Here is an 18,145-nt window from a genome sequence, read left to right as displayed (position 1 = left end):
TTAGTTCGTACGTTTATCACGGCTTTCTTTAATTTTATTTCGCGAGGCAACTCAATGTTACATACTGCATGCAGTGAATTGTATTTGTTCACATTGACTGTGAGATCAAGTATGCGCAGCAGTGCCGACCCACTATTACGTTCTTGAAATTCTTCCAAAGATGTCAAAGTAGGCTCGATGACGCGTTGCTCGTACCATTTATCCAAATCTAAAGCAGAAAAGAGTTCACTGTTTTTCGTGTTAATGCTTTTGAATGCATGATTGTCGCCTGCGATGAACTCGCCATTGAACACAATGTTCACCTTAAGATTGCCGTGCTTTTCATAAACAACATATCCATCAACGTATACACCATTCAAGATAAAAAGAAGCAAGAAGAAGCATATACGATCGTTCCGATATGTCTCGCCAGTAAGAAGGAAAAGCATGTAAATTTGTTATATGTGCAAGATCCACAAGAGTGCAACATGGGACATTTCGTGTGGATCAAGAATTTGTCACGTCTTGTGGACATGCAACTAAGTAAGAAAAAATGCAAGAAGTATATATGCGATCGGTAACAAGATATTCACCATAAATACAATATAACATAGCACTTTGCACGTGCTCGAGCACTGTACTCTTCGCATCTTGGAGAAATCGAAGAGGTTCGATATGGTTCACGTTAATAACTGCGCCGGTTGATATGCGGCTTTCGAACGCTGTATCAATTTCTCTCCATACCAATTCTGCATCTCTTGATGCGTGTCCAACACCCACGTGTATGAAGCGTTCTTGCACAGAAATTTTCAGTCCCTCGAGTCGTGCAATACGAGCCACCACTGATTGCGGCGCCAATCGACAATCGCGGTCGTTTTGCTCGACTTTGTTCTTCCAAACATCTGATATACTTGTCAAACTTTTGCCCACGCGTCGTAAGCCTCTCGCGAATTCAGACGAGTGGATTGCTCCAACAGTTCTCGTTCGGTTTGAGTGAAGTCTTCCATTTCTTTATTAACTACAGAGAATACTCGGCTCTTTGGAATCCTTTACTTTATATTCTCTCCGTTAGAAAACACGTTCGGATATGCGCAAGTCAAATGACGACCGTGAAAGAAGGAGGGCGTACTAGACGATGGGACCTGCTTCTTATTTCGTCCCGAAGAGAAAAAAAAATATCGCGTAAGTGCGGTAGTCGCTAAACCGGGAATTGAACTCGGGTCTCTCGCTTGCAGACTGCTCTAAACCCACTGAGCTACCTGACACTCCATGGTCAAGATACTCTCCTCTCCCCTGATATCGTTAAAAGATGTTGTTTGGAAGCAACATCTCTAATGCCATCCCGAGTCTAAACCAAAGATATCTACATCTCATTTACTTTCCTGTTTTGAGGAATATATCTGCGCATGCGCTACAACTCTGAAGAGTAAGAGGAGGGGATGCCCTATAGTAGCTTTAATATTAGGCTTCGGAAAAAAACCTCTGTCTCTCAGTCGCTCTGTGAACACAAGATTCATCGGTTGTGTGTCTACATAGTTGTTCGCGAGTCCGCTTGAAAGTATGAAAAACGAAGAAAAAAAAAAAGGCAAACGACGTTCAACGAATAATTTCGTATCGCTGCCATGTTATGATGTTTTGAGATAGCAGGCAGAAGAAGCCTCGATAAAGCGAAAATAAACAGCCGAAGCCTTACGTCCAAATTCGTTCGATCGCTCTATTGTCCTCCTTGGAACATTGTTGATCGCAGCGAAGTCACGAAACGGCGGAATCGTCTGGAATTTCGACATTCAAGCTCGTGCCTAGACCGAACGAAACATTGGCGGCGAGAAAGAAAGGAGCGATATATATATATATATGACTATGGAAACCACGATTACTGCGCTTTCCAATTCGATTCTTTCTCGACGCCTGATCTCTCGGTCAGGTCCTCTCTCGAATCTTTGCTAGCGGTTGCGACTTGCGTTGCTCACGGAGCAAAGCCGATCACTGCGTTGGTCTTGCATTTTGCGCGCGATAATCATTTTCGGGTCTCTTAGATCTTTCTCTTTTTTATTTTGTTGTGTAAAAATTTAGTATTCTTTTTGTTTGTGATTGGATTAACTCGCCACATCGCCCGACTGGTGCGGTTCGATTGTGTGCGAGATTGATCGTTCGATTAAATGTCAGCTAAATTCAATCTGACCAACGACGGTTATTCTGAACCCCGCCCATCCATCCAGCCTCCTCCGCGGCATTCAAGCCTCGATTCCACCGACCTCGTTGCCCAGCGCTGGGCGATACCGGTAAGTCGCGGCGCGATCGACCTCGCGCTATTCGGCGACGTAACAATAGTAAAGTTTGGGTCTACATGTCTACATGTCTACATAATAAAAATGTATGCTGCCGGTGCTGAAGTGAACGCTAAACACGCAAATTATTGCATGCCTGCTCAACATGAGGACGAGGCTCCACCGAGCAAGAAAATGTGCGAAAGGTGAGTGTTATAATGCTATTTCTTTTAGTTTATCCGTAGTAATTTTTCTAAGATCCAGACATGTAAATTTTCTATGTCTTTTCAGCGTTCCACGACCTCCTGCTATGCATATCTTAGGACGACGATACGCTTTGACTGCAACTGCTTATAAATATTTGAATATTGGAATCAGCGTAGGAGCTGAACCCGTCATAGACATAGTCATTCATGATAATCGTGGCAAACAACTGCTATTGCTGACCAAACTTGGAATGGGCTAATGGGGCAACGTGCTGACATCCAAAGATTTCTGCAGGTCAATTTTTATAAGTCATCGTCTCCCCCGATGCGTATAGAAGAATTAATAATAACGTCATGTAAGATGTACAACTCACAAATTGTGAAACTCACAATTTTTAATAATTGCTTATATCAGGTGTAGTAAAAAGAAATCCATTATTTTTGCATGAAATTGAAGGCTTTAATTACCATAGTTAGAATGATCCGATTTAGGTCAAATATGCGCCGTTTTGTTCGATAACTTGTTGCCATTTTGAAGGTAATTTCATTATGCCTCTCTCATAGAAGCCTTCGTCCCTATTGGCAAAAAATTGAGACAGTCGATTTTCACAAGCCTCTCTTGAAGCGAATTTTTCACCAGCATAATTGTTCGCCATGGACAGGAACAGATGGTAATCACTTGGTGCCAGGTCCGGACTATAAGGTGGATGCATAAAAACCTCCCAACCAAGCTTCCGGAGCTTCTGGCGAGTCACTATCGATGTGTGTGGCCTGGCGTTGTCCTGATGGAACACAATTTCTTTCGTATTGGCCAAAGCTGGCCGCTTCTGGGCGATTGCTTCCTTCAGACGGTCCAATTGTTGATAGTACAGTTCCGAGTTAAGAGTTTTGCCATAGGGGAGCAGCTCATAGTACATAATTCCCTGCCAATCCCACCAAACACACAGCAAAACCTTCCTGGCCGTCAATCCTGGCTTGGCCACCGTTTCCGCCGGCTCACCGCAATTCGACCACGACCGTTTTCGCTTGACGTTGTCGTAAGTGATCCACTTTTCATCACCAGTGACCAACCGCTTCAGAAATGGGTCGATTTTGTTGCGATTCAGCAGCGATTCGCAGATGGAAATTCGGTCCATGAGGTTTTTTTTCGTTAACTCTTGTGGCACCCATACATCGAGCTTCTTTTTGTATCTAGCCTTATTCAAATGATTCCAAACGGTTTTTTGTGCAATCTTTAGCTCTTGGGCAATCGAAACAGTGCTTACATGACGGTCGAATTCGACAATGTCCATGATTTTATCGATATTTTCGACAATTGGCCTTCCAGTGCGTGGTGCATCTTTGACATCGAAATTACCGGAACAGCTGATAATCGACGAAACCAAAATTGCGCGTGATTGGCTGTTACAGTATCAGGACCATAAACACTATTCACATTTTCAGCCGCCTGGCTTGCGTTTTCGCCTTTATCGAAGAAAAACTGTAAAATATAGCGTATTTTCTCTTTGCTAGTGTCCATCTTTGACGCGCGCTCAAACAAAATTGAGTCAACTAATCACAAAACTGTCAGAAAAGTTTTTTTAGTACGAAATCTCATCTTTCTAACGCTATCCAGTGGAACCCGATCGGACTTATACAACGCGAGATACAGATAACTAAAGCCATCTATTGGAAAAATAATGGATTTCTTTTTACTACACCTAATATAAGTAAGTTTTTTAAAGTATTTTAAAACTTGCTTATATCAATAAAAACACTTTTACTGATATAACTTAGCAAACACAATGTTACATGTAATGTACATGCTTGTTGAGTAGGAAATTATAACTAACATATAAGTTAATATGTACAACTAACATGTAACATTATGTTTGCTTGAAAGTAAGTTTTAAAATATTTTCAAAATATTGTGACAATTTAGAAGTTTTCTGGCTATAAATGATTTTTGCGGGTTATAAACTGTTTCTTTTAAAACTTTATTTTTATATATAAAAAAAATATAAATATTATCAAACTGTTTATATATATTTGAAGGAAAATAGAAGATGTTATTGATTAAAAGAATAATGAGAAATGCACGTACCTACTTTTCTATTTTTATGTGTAAAAATATATCAACTTGTAATGTTATTCTTCCAATCCAATCCGATCAATGCGGGGAGACAGCGATCACGGATCCGGATCCATCTAGGGGATTCTTTAAAATTTAGTGAATGAGTACCACTGTTTGGTCCGATTTGGAATCCGACTAGTTGTCGTAAACACCCTCGGTCTATCTGTGTCGGCCACGCGCTCGGCAATCGTCGGCGCGCGAGAGAGAGAGAGAGAGAGAGAGAGAGAGAGAGAATATCATTCCCTATTTCTCGCTCTCGTGTTCGCTTAGCGACACGAGCGAGAATATCTCTCCCTCTTTCTCGCTCTCGTTCTCGCTCAGCGACGCAAATTAGGCTGATTCTTTCTCGGCTATAATAGTCGCGGGCGCGACTATGACGATACTGAGAAGATTTCCTATTCGGCGCGCTGAAATTATTATGAATATTATTTTATTATTAATAATATTATTGTTTATAATAATAATATTAATAATATTCCGCGCCGAGAAAATGAAATATATTTCATTAATTGTTTTGATGAGGCGGACAGGTTCATAGATTTGACGGTGCTATTACTTCGTCGTGGTTGCATCGTTGTACTCGGTTGCAATTTCGGCTCTCTGTTCTTCGCGCCTGGGTCGCACGCCACTGTCCGATGCTCGATCGCGTACCTACTGGTACATCGAGCACTCCCCGCGTTTAACGTGCATTATTTTTGTGACGTGTATTGTAAGATTTGCAATTATATCCATTTTCCGTGCGCCGTCGGCGAACGTCACGTACGCGAACGCCGCTTATCGCGAGATACCGTACGTCCGCCGGTCTAAAGCGAAGACCACGTCGCTCGGGCGTCAAGTCAGACGCTTCGCAAAATCTCCGCTTGTAAGTCCGCGTCATACAAGCCGAATAAGGCGCCTCAAGATTTCCGCTCGATCGCCCGATTGTTCGCCGCCGTGTACGGTTATTTCGTTGTACATTAAAATAAACTTATTTTATATGTACTCGTACTCGCTCGGTTACTCTGCACTCCTGTCCGTATAGTGATTTGCTTGTTGTTGGGAATTGTTTAATAATATTTGAAGAATAATTTTAAATTGTACAAAGATGTAGAATAAAATATGGAAAAGTATTAAAACAAAGTCAAGAAGGTGCGAAATGAAACCTTCTTGCTTTCATTACCATATCCTCTGAATTAACAAATACTCTTCAAACAGTATTAAACAATCCTCAAAAACAATTACATCCGTGAATGTTCCCGTCGGGTTCCGCCGACGGCGATCGCACAGTATTGCACAGTGCTGTGCGCGAAGGGCGCAAGTATGCGATCTGTAATCACTATACGGACAGGAGTGCAGAGTAACCGAGCGAGTACGAGTACATATAAAATAAGTTTATTTTAATGTACAACGAAATAACCGTACACGGCGGCGAACAATCGGGCGATCGAGCGGAAATCTTGAGGCGCCTTATTCGGCTTGTATGACGCGGACTTACAAGCGGAGATTTTGCGAAGCGTCTGACTTGACGCCCGAGCGACGTGGTCTTCGCTTTAGACCGGCGGACGTACGGTATCTCGCGATAAGCGGCGTTCGCGGACGTGACGTTCGCCGACGGCGCACGGAAAATGGATATAATTGCAAATCTTACAATACACGTCACAAAAATAATGCACGTTAAACGCGGGGAGTGCTCGATGTACCAGTAGGTACGCGATCGAGCATCGGACAGTGGCGTGCGACCCAGGCGCGAAGAACAGAGAGCAACTTTCCGAAATCGCAACCGAGTACAACGATGCAACCACGACGAAGTAATAGCACCGTGCGAACAGAAAACTTAGTGAAGATCGCGCTCGCTCGTTGAAATCGGAAGTAAAAGACCGCTCGGAAGAAAGAACAAATAAGCAGAGAGAGAAGAGAATCTTCGGTCTCAATTATATACTTTTTCAGCTCTAGCTGGCAGATAATGATTGGCTGTAACTCGTTGACTGTAACACGCCGTGATCATATGTTTGGGGTCTGCCCGGTATACACGGCTAACGCGGGAATAAACATTGTCTTGATGAGCTGGGGATCTCGCGGCCCAACGTTCGGCGACGAGATCTCCGCTAGTGCTGAGCACGCATCGATCACGCGCGAGCTTCGTGATATCGAAGCTAGAAGAATCTTTGGATTCTTCCAGAAACTATCATGTACACTATGACCCCGAACAGTGAAATCTTCTGTTTGCACGAAGAAAATTCATAAAATATATCTGTTTCACCGCGCTGAATGAGAAAATCCTCAGAACAATGTTATATTTAAAATGATGTACAGTGCATTAATAAATATGCCTAGTCTAGTAAAAAGGTAATTTATTTGCCTATTATAATATCTTCGAATGTATTCACTCGTTTGCGATACGGTTTTCTCATGTATTTTCGATGCAGTGTCGAACAGCACAACTGTAAATCCAATGAGCCTGTTTAAGAGAAATAAGTGGACCATTCCAAATAAGTGGCAGCGCTCTGAGTTCAGTGTTCAGTAGACCTCTCAATAAAAATATAATAATACTATGTTTGTATTTAAATGACACAAAGTTTAACGAATTGTTTGTGAAAAATCACCGTAAATAGATGAAAAACAGTGTACAGTTATAGCAAACAGTTTAGGAAACCCACTCTTTGCCAGCAACGCGGATAGAATCAAGTTGGAAAAAGAGTAAATATTCTTCTTACGATGATACCAAAGTATGAAGCAAATGCATTATGCATGTAGTACTGCAGTGGTATTGTGCATGCATCAAGAATGAAAAACTATTAATAAAGTAATTATTAGTAATTAGGTAAGTAATCAGTGTTTAAAATCGATGGAAACCGCGAGAAGGTGGTGGTTTCTTCCATCAGGAGAAAATGATAAACAAATATCGAATAAGTCACTTATGAAATGGAATTATTTGATACTGGTTCCTAAGGAATGGTAGGATATAAGGAAAGGAAGAAGCAAACATAAAGGGAATAGTAATGTCATGCAAGCGTCATGCAGACAAAACATACAAACAAAGAAAATGCGATATTAAAATACACAAAAGATATTACAGCTACTGTATTTACAGTTGCAATAATGCATGCATTTGCACAATGTTTTTATGAAAAGTCTTTCACACAGTGGAAGGCGAGATTTAACGCGTAAATTTGCCTTTCTCTGTCAACACCAAGTATCAGTGACATGTCATCTATTTTAAAATATCACATTCAATCATGTAAATACTATATAACACATGGTGTTATGTAGCATTTACATAATTGAGAGTGACATTCTAACATAGATGGTATGTAAATGATACTTGTGGTTTATTGTGTTAACTTGCACAAATGGGATGTGTAAATAATAACACCCAAAACTATACATAGAATGGGAGAACAAAATCTTCACAGGCAAACTTTGGTGAATACGTATCAGGATATTTTAAAGGATTTGTCCAGACGACGTTGTTCTGCGTCATGTATTCCCAGTTCAGTCTTCTAGTGCAACCTCACGCGAAGCAACGCTCACGTTTTAATACAGAATGCACTCTATAACTGAAAATTTCTCTAGAATATTATGTGCAGTTTCTCAGTACAATTATACTCAGCTTCCACCCAGCAAACACAGAATATAACTGTTATATAACATAAGAGTAACATGTAATATAATATATATTATACTCTATTATACAGGATGAAGAAAAAATCCCAAGACCCCTGAAAATTTCGAAAAATATACACTTTATAAAAAAATATTTCAGACAAAAGTTGTAGCGTTGGAAAAGATCTATTTACCGATCTTAACAATTTGACCTTAGGTGGCGTCATCAAGGCCAGGACAAAGTCACCTCGGATTTTTTAAATGGAACTCCCAATTTTTTATTGCATATTCTTATAGGCCTTCTTCAGACCTTTCCAAAGCACTATGGTTTTATCCAATTTGAATAAGCTGTTCCGAAGTTATCGAGTTTTTTAAAGTAAGATATCTAGCCAACTAAGGCAAGATCGGAGGATGATCCAGTCAACTAAAGCAAGATCGTAGGATGATCCGGCCAACTAAGGCAAGATCATAGGATGATCCGGCCAACTAAGGCAAGATCGTAGGATGATCCGGCCAACTAAGGCAAGGTCGGGAGTTGTCCGGCCAACTAAGGCAATACTGGAAAGCTTTAAAGTAATTGTTCAAAATGTCCGCCATCAACAGTTTGACAATAAGCTAATCTATCGTAAAAAGATGAAACGGCTTTTTGAATGTAATCAGCAGGGATGAGAGCAGCTTTTTCAAGAATTCGATTTCGTAAGTCATCCAAATTTTGTGGTTCCGTTTTGTAAACTCTATCTTTTAAATGGCCCCACAGGAAGTAATTGTTAGATGATAAATCGGGTGATCGAGGAGGCCATTCTATAGGTCCTTTTCTACCTATCCATCGATGAGGAAACACTGTGTCCAAATAATTACGGACGTCCCTTCCGTAATGTGGGGGGCACCATCTTGTTGGAACCACCCCAAGGAGAACAGAGAAGTCAAAATAACGTCAAAATGATGTCAAGATATGGTCAAAATTTAGTTCATCAAAATGACGTCAAAGTGCATAAAATTTTGATGTTTTCTTGACGTTATATTTATGTCACTATGACATAATTTTGATGCTTTTTTGACTATTCTAATTATTATTGGCATGATTGGTGCATTAAAATAGTAATTAATTATCATTATATTTAACTGTTTAATACATTTATTATCAATGCCTATTAACTCAAGGAGAATAGTTAGTTTAAAATAATGTCAGTTTCATGTCATTTTTTGATAAAAATAATATCAAATTGACTTTATTTTTACTTTTCTGTTCTCCTTGAGAATATAATATACATATACATACACATATGTTATTGCACAGTAATGTAATCTAAATGTAATATATAAAGCTAAGTAAATCTTCTTTTAATATAAGGAACATATTTAACTTTAAAGAACCAAACACAAATTCAAAATAAAATATAAGAATATATCAGGTGTAGTAAAAAGAAATCCATTATTTTTCCAATAGATGGCTTTAGTTCTCTGTATCTCGCGTTGTATAAGTCCGATCGGGTTCCACTAGATGGCGTTAGAAAGAGATTTCGTACTAAAAGAACTTTTCTGACAGTTTTGTGATTAGTTGACTCAGTTTTGTTTGAGCGCGCGTCAAAGATGGACACTAGCAAAGAGAAAATACGCTATATTTTACAGTTTTTCTTCTATAAAGGCGAAAACGCAAGCCAGGCGGCTGAAAATGTGAATAGTGTTTATGGTCCTGATACTGTAACAGCCAATCACGCGCAATTTTGGTTTCGTCGATTCTGTTCCGGTAATTTCGATGTCAAAGATGCACCATGCACTGGAAGGCCAATTGTCGAAAATATCGATAAAATCATGGACATTGTCGAATCCGACCGTCATGTAAGCACTGTTTCGATTGCCCAAGAGCTAAAGATTGCACAAAAACCGTTTGGAATCATTTGAATAAGGCTGGATACAAAAAGAAGCTCGATGTATGGGTGCCACAAGAGTTAACGAAAAAAAACCTCATGGACCGAATTTCCATCTGCGAATCGCTGCTGAATCGCAACAAAATCGACCCATTTCTGAAGCGGTTGGTCACTGGTGATGAAAAGTGGATCACTTACGACAACGTCAAGCGAAAACGATCGTGGTCGAATCGCGGTGAGCCGGCGGAAACGGTGGCCAAGCCAGGATTGACGGCCAGGAAGATTTTGCTGTGTGTTTGGTGGGATTGGCAGGGAATTATGTACTATGAGCTGCTCCCCTATGGCAAAACTCTTAACTCGGAACTGTACTATCAACAATTGGACCGTCTGAAGGAAGCAATCGCCCAGAAGCGGCCAGCTTTGGCCAATACGAAAGGAATTGTGTTCCATCAGGACAACGCCAGGCCACACACATCGATAGTGACTCGCCAGAAGCTCCGGGAGCTTGGTTGGGAGGTTTTTATGCATCCACCTTATAGTCCGGACCTGGCACCAAGTGATTACCATCTGTTCCTGTCCATGGCGAACAATTATGCTGGTAAAAAATTCGCTTCAAGAGAAGCTTGTGAAAATCGACTGTCTCAATTTTTTGCCAATAGAGACGAAGGCTTCTATGAGAGAGGCATAATGAAGTTACCTTCAAAATGGCAACAAGTTATCGAACAAAACGGCGCATATTTGACCTAAATCGGATCATTCTAACTATGGTAATTAAAGCCTTCAATTTCATGCAAAAATAATGGATTTCTTTTTACTATACCTGATATTGTAGATAATAACACTTAATTTCAAAGAAAATATACGAAAAATTATGTTGATTTCTTTATTTACGTTGGCCAGAAGTATTCAACCAGCGCTTTATGGAATCTTCAGTATGCTTCAACGATTGATTTTTGAAAACGGCTCATTATGGCACCTAAAAAAAGACGAAATTAAGTTATTTTTTCGGAAGCGCCCCAGATGCGCACAGAATAAAACGGACACAGCAGGTTGAATGAAACAGACACAGTGACAAACGGATACAGTAAGAAAAGGACACAGTAAGAAACGGACACAGTAGGAAACGGACACATGATGGTTGCAATCGGACACAGTAGGAAACGGACACACGGTGGTTGCAATCGGACACCGTGAGAAACGGACACAGTAAGAAACGGACACAGTGAGAATCGGACACAGTAAAAAATGGACACAGTATCAAACGGACACAGTAGGAAACGGACATACCGTGGTTGCAATCGGACACAGTAAGAAACGGACACAGTAGGAAACAGACACACGGTGGTTGCAATCGGACACAGTGAGAAACGGACACAGTAAGAAACGGACACAGTGACAATCGGACACAGTAACAAACGGACACAGTAGGAAACGGACACACGGTGATTGCAATCGGACACAGTGAGAAACGGACACTATGAGAAACGGACACAGTAAGAAATGGACACAGTGAGAAACGGACACAGTGAAAAACGGATACAGTAAGAAACGGACACAGTGAGAATCGGACACAGAAAAATGGACACAACATGAAACGGACACAGCATGAAACGGACACACTGTGGTTGCAATCGGAGACAGTAAGAAACGGACACAATGACAATCGGACACAGTAACAAACGGACACAATAGAAAACGGACACAGACGGAAACAAAAGTTGTTAAAATTAATTGCTATAAAAAGAAGATATAATAAAAAATTGGACTTTCTATTTTGAAAAATTAAGTTGACCTTCAACTGACCTTGAAAATGCCCTCCAAATAAAAAACTGATAATGCCATTCTCTTTCCCCTTCGAAATCATAGAAAACGTATTTTAGTTTTTTCAATATCTTTCATAGTTTTCAAAATTTTTTATCTGTTACGTTTGAAATTTAGCATCCTGTATAAGATGAATATTAGGTCCCGTCAAAAAAGAATTATTCTCTAATATTAGTTGAATACACAAGCACACACACATGTATATATATATATATAAATATATATATATATAACGTTATATTAAAATATTTTTCAAGGTTACCCATTGAACAATTTTTGCGAATATTTATCGGAATATCTAAAAACATTCTACATCAAGAACACGTACATATGCAAGGTTAGTATTAACAATAATTTTTATATTTTACTAACAATTATTTTTTAAAGAGATAACTATCTTTATCATGCTCTAGAGAAGGAAAATGTATTAGACATATCTTTGCAAAATGAAAATGACAAAAATTATGAAGAGGAATTATTTGTCGGACTACCTGAAACTGTTTGTTATGAACAACATATAAATATGCAAAGTTAGTATTAACTGTATTATGTATGTCTGACTTACATTCTTATTAACTTGACTTATCACGCTTCAGGAAACGAAAATATTCCAAATATATCTTTGATAGACAATACTGGAAAAATTGTGAAGAAAAAAATACAAGTTACTACAGATCCCAAGATATCCCAATAAATCTATTAGAACCTAGGATTACCATAATGAAGCTCACACATCAAGACTGCGAAAAATATTTTAAGAATAGTCAGCAATCATTAGCGTTTATTGAAAATACTATTCCATCAAAAGTAAGTATAACATTGAAACGTTACTCATTTCGACAGATATAATATTTACACATTGAAACATTTACATAATGTTCCAGATTACACGAAACGGAAAGACGTCAACCTTGCAGTCGTTGCAGATAAAAATAACCATATATATTTTAAGATATACGTTATATTTTAGTATGCGTGCTTCCTACTGTTCTTTTGTTGGCTTGTTATGTAATTATTATGTAATTATGTAACACACATTGTTTCGGAAATGTTTATAATACATATTATTAAAGAAAATAACTTTGAATATTAGTATATAAGTAATTTTTATATAATTCACCTTAAAGTATTGTGAGAAATTAGCAGTAAATACTTTCAACCTAATCTTGCATACAGCCTTAGTCTACAACACATTTCAGTACGTAATGCTTAACATATATAATACTGTTATATTGGCAACAAATCGACTGTCTTAGAATATGTGTGCGATAAATGTCATAAAAAATATGTATTAAAAAAGATGCTGACAATTCTAAATATTTTTATACACTTCAAATAAAAGTAAGACATGCTTATGGCATATATATTTTGTACACCGATGAAATTTGTGCTTTGCAAATTGAACAAGTTTTATCATCATCACTACCTTGCATGATTTAACTAGAATAATCTGCACAAGTGCAGAAGTGACCGCACAGTATGAAAAGATGAGTTGATTCAGTAATAATACACATAAATAATGCACGTACGATCAGATTTTACTTTTTCTTCACTTTTTTCGCACCCCGTTTCCTATTGTGTCCGTTTCCTACTGTGTCCGTTTTTATTGTGTCCGTTTGTTACTGTGTCCGATTGTCATTGTGTCCGTTTCTTCCTATGTCCGTTTCTTACTGTCTCCGATTGCAACCACAGTGTGTCCGTTTCCTGCTGTGTCCGTTTCATGTTGTATCCATTTTTCTGTGTCCGATCTCACTGTGTCCGTTTCTCACTGTGTCCGATTGCAACCACCGTGTATCCGTTTCTTACTGTGTCCGTTTCTTAGTGTGTCCGTTTCTCACTGTGTCCGATTGCAACCACAATGTGTCCGTTTCATGCTGTGTCCGTTTCATGTTGTGTCCATTTTTCTGTGTCCGATTCTCACTGTGTCCGTTTCTTACTGTGTCCGTTTCCTACTGTGTCCGTTTGATACTGTGTCCGAATGTCACTGTGTCCGTTTCTCACGGTGTCCGATTGCAACCACCGTATGTCCGTTTCCTACTGTGTCCGATTGTCACTGTGTCCGATTGCAACCATCATGTGTCCGTTTCCTACTCTGTCCGTTTGTTACTGTGTCCGGTTATCACTATGTCCGTTTCTTACTGTGTCCTTTTCTTACTGTGTCTGTTTGTCATTGTGTCTGTTTCATTCAACCTGCTGTGTCCGTTTTATTCTGTGCGCATCTGGGACTCACTCAATTTTTCACTTCTAGTTAGTCACCTTGCACGATAACCTTAATGTGACTTAAAATAAGCAGACCGAGTTTTACATAATGCTTTCCGTTATAACTTAATAACCAGATATCGCATGAAATGAATGAAACATTAACTGTATTAACCAAAGTGGAAATTAAAGATAAAAACTGTACTTTTTAGTAAACATACTAATAGTAAAATTTATTTTTTGCGAAGTTGCGTTCACCTAAATACTATAAAAATTTTTCTTTATAGAAAAAGAAACGCAGGATAATTAATCACCATAATCATATTGAATTGTGACATTAAAAGTGAGAAATTCCATGAGTTTTCGTAACAATTAACAATTTCTTGGATTTACTGAAATAATTAGATTTGTACTACTTATATACCATAATTTAATGTTAATAAAAATATGGCGAAGATGGTTTTTTATGCTTTTCTTAATTTTGTTTTTCTATATGTAATTATAATGCAATACATGGTTTAATTCTTCATAAGAGAGAGAGAGAGAGAGAGAGAGGAGAGAGAGAGAGAGAGAGAGAGAGAGAGAGAGAGAGAGAGAGAGAGAGAGAGAGAGAGAGAGAGAGAGAGAGAGAAAGAGAGAGAGAAAGAGGGAGAAAGAGAGAGAAAGAGAGAGAGAGAGAGAGAGAAAGGGGCGAATTTTGAGAATAAAAAACATAAGCACACTATAAAGACATTTACAAAACAAAGCCTCCTTAATCTGTGTTGCATAGAAAGAGATTTTCACTCCTCCAGTTCCTTTCCAGCTAATTAGTCTTGCAAGATCATTGTGCAATATGATGGACATAAGAGAAGTAGCAGCACTCCATTCATCAGGACCATCAACAATATGTGCATGTAGATAGCTGACCTTCAAAACGCAAAAATGTTAATTATAACTATTTCAAATGAAGCAGATTTGAATCGTTCTATGAATAATTCTTAAATTCTGTAACCTGTTATTGTAGTTAATGACAGTTTCCTTATTGTTGCGCAACTTTTCCCTACCATAAAAAAGTTGCGCAATAACGAAACTATCGTTAACTGCAATTACGAGATCGATATTCATATAGTCGGGTTTTACATACACAGTCTGTCCCAGATCCAATGAGACTGGTCTAAAAAAATACAAAGCGTTGATTATTTTGATTTTTTATTCTTGTTTATTCAAAATAGTCTTCTCCTGAGTCAATACAGCGCTGGAAACGCTCAACAAATTTTTCGAAACATTTTTTACACTCATCGGCTGGAATCGCCTTTATAACGGTCTAACGGTATAACGGTCGAAGTCTTTTGGATGACCGGGATGGTATCGAAACGATTTCCTTTCATCGCCAATTTCAGTTTGGGAAATAGCCAGAAGTCGCACGGAGCCAAATCAGGTGAATACGGCGGATGATCGATAACAATAATGCCTTTTTTTGATCAAGAATTCACATACCATGATGGCTTTGTGCGATGGTGCATTATCGTGCAACAAAAACCAACTGCCTGGCTCTCGATATTCCGGTCGAACTCGTCGAATTCTGGCCCACAATCGTTGTAGAACTCCCAGATAATATCTGGGCAGACACACAGCGGTCGTTTCGAAGAATTTCTTTGACTTTCTCGATGTTTTCTTCATTGCAAGTGGTTATTGGCGGCGGTGCTCGGTCATTGTCTGCAAGGTCCTCACGACCGTCACGGAATCGGCCAAACCAACGGAAAACCTGTGCACGGGACATGCATTCATCCCCGTACACATTTTTTAGCGTTTCGTACGTTTCTGCACCACTTTTACCCAATTTAAAAGTTGGTTTTTCGACCGACGTACACAAAGTGACTTTACATAAAATATCAAACCACAGTGAAATATCAACCGAATTCGCTCAAATTTTGAGGTTAAGTAGATGAAGGGTAGAACATTAACCTACCATCATTCACTCATAGATATCGCTGCGCTAAGAACTTTGATGGAACCAGTCTCATCGTATCTGGGACAGACTGTGTATATTTAAGATTGCCTTAAGATTAGTTTTAAAATTCCATTCAACCAATAAAATAGCAAGAGAAACATTTTAAGACTGATCTTGAGACGATCTTATTTCAACGCAGCGGATGACGTTTTCCAACAATCCAAAGAGATTAGCTGTACTTACAAACTGAGAGTACGCAATTTTATTCTTCAAAAGTTCGTTGAACTCTGAAATTCTTCAAATGACTTCTCATCTCGTAGTGGAAGAGGAGGACAATTTTCGGGTTCTTCTACAATAGCTTCACCAGGAAATATTTCATTTAAGATGCAACGTTCGATCATCAGCAATATATCCAGTTTACTTGATATATCTCGAAGCAAATCTCTATCAAGATTAGATACGACCGGTCCTACGGACATATTAATTAATGATTAGAAAGTTAGTATGCATGAAACATACAAGGATTGTTCAAAAAGTAATGTCCCACATTTTTTTCTCAGAATGTATTTATTCAAAATGGTTGAAAATATTAATAAATGTTTTTTTCACATACTATTTTTGACATAGTCTTCATCAAATTGTATAGTCTTACGCCAATGTTACGAAGAAAAACCGGTACCGAAAAGGAATTGAACATTTCTTCAACGCTGGCATAAGGCCATACAAGTTGATGGAGATTATTTCGAAAATAGTGTGTGTAAAAGAAATATTTATTTATATATTTTCATCAAATTTCAATCATTTTGAATAAATATGTTCTGAAAAAAATGTTAGGTATTACTTTTTAAACAACTCTTATATATATTGCAGTTATATAAATTAGAATAAAGGAAATTATTACCATGAAGCTTCTTAAAATGGTTTAATGTTGTTGTCAGTAAATCGCATTCTGTATTTGATAAACCTAATAAACGTATAACATATTAGAAAAAATAATATTTATGAAAACTACTCCTGAAACGTGAGATTGTTGAGAAAATTAAATTACCTTGGGATGTGGTGAATTTGGAGATGCTTGATTTTCTCATTATCTACTGACATTAAAGTCTTTTTTTTTTTTTGTAAAACATCATCTTCATTTTCATCTTGTAGAGTTTCGCAGTTCATTGTATCAGATAAATTTTTTTATGTTCATTGTTCCTATCATCTGAATTAACATTAGAATTGTTATTTTATTTCCAATATTGATTGCATAAAATATAATAAAAATATGAACATATTCACATTTATATAATTATAATTTTATTTAAAGAGAGGAACTATGCAGCTGAGAGAGAGAGAGAGAGAGAGAGAAAGAGAGAGAGACAGAGAGTGAGTGTCTTTTCCCGCGTGCGCGTGTCAAAGAGAGAAAGGCATAACATCTGCCATATATTTTTTTTTTTAATGCAAGATAATGTACTGAAGAAAGTATAACAGAAAAAAATGTGAAATTATTTACATTCATCAAGAGAGAGATGACTTTGCTTTGTTATTTGGGGAAGCATTTAGTTTCCTCCTAAAGAGATTCTGCTCCATATGTACAGGCAGTGTGCTCATGGACATTGTAGAACTATTTGATCTTGATGTAGTAGGTTGTTCATCATCATCTGTACTCAATTGAGGAGACAAGTACTTTGGAGAAGCTATAACCGTCCACAAAATAAATTATACAAAAGCTTGCAGGAATAAAATCATCTATAATTAATATAAAAATATCGTTATTACTTGAAAATGACAACTTACTATTAGGAAAATTAAGATAGTTCTCTTTATCTAAATGTTGAGAGATGCTATGCAATTTTCTAAGAGTTTTGTCTTGTTTGACTGCAGTGGTTCTACGATCACTTTGTCCGATACTTCTGTATTACAACCCAGTAAGCAAAATGCTAGCAGAATGCGCGCAGATTGACGCCAATTTCGATCAGATCTCCATATCAAAACCATAGCCATCTGTGTCCTCATTAGGCTCGTGTTTTGTCGACAGGACCTGTGTGACAGGCCGTGCGAGCAGATTGTCAGCAGAAACCGCGCAGGTCCTGCTGCCAAACTACGCGTAGAGTCTGCGCGCAGAGTTTGCTCGGTTTCTGCCGCCAATCTGCCATCAAATTACTGCAAGTCTTGCGCGGCTTTTGGTACAAATC

At 38.3% G+C, this 18,145-nt stretch overlaps 1 protein-coding gene and 1 long non-coding RNA gene across 2 annotated transcripts; one reads left to right on the top strand and one right to left on the bottom strand.

The window, feature by feature from the left end:
* Positions 1-12,096: 12,096 nt before the first annotated feature.
* LOC112590054 (uncharacterized) lies at positions 12,097-12,475 on the top strand. The gene is made up of 3 exons (XR_003113959.1): positions 12,097-12,173; positions 12,250-12,366; positions 12,433-12,475. It is a non-coding gene; the product is annotated as an uncharacterized LOC112590054 (long non-coding RNA).
* A 2,324-nt stretch (positions 12,476-14,799) lies between these two features.
* Positions 14,800-17,163, bottom strand: LOC112590053 (uncharacterized). The gene is made up of 4 exons (XM_025305583.1): positions 17,014-17,163; positions 16,867-16,929; positions 16,209-16,434; positions 14,800-14,941 (listed from the first exon to the last, which is right to left on the bottom strand). Exons 1-3 carry the CDS (start codon positions 17,051-17,053, stop codon positions 16,235-16,237), a joined length of 303 nt encoding a protein of 100 aa, XP_025161368.1. The 5' UTR covers positions 17,054-17,163; the 3' UTR covers positions 14,800-14,941; positions 16,209-16,234.
* Between the last annotated feature and the right edge of the window lie 982 nt (positions 17,164-18,145).

The sequence above is a fragment of the Harpegnathos saltator genome, unplaced genomic scaffold (assembly GCF_003227715.2).
Source record: "Harpegnathos saltator strain DR-91 unplaced genomic scaffold, Hsal_v8.6 scaffold700, whole genome shotgun sequence".
In the NCBI taxonomy this organism is placed as follows: Eukaryota; Metazoa; Arthropoda; class Insecta; order Hymenoptera; family Formicidae; genus Harpegnathos; species Harpegnathos saltator.
Note: the sequence above shows the minus strand (reverse complement) of the source record. Positions and strands in the feature narration are given on the sequence as shown.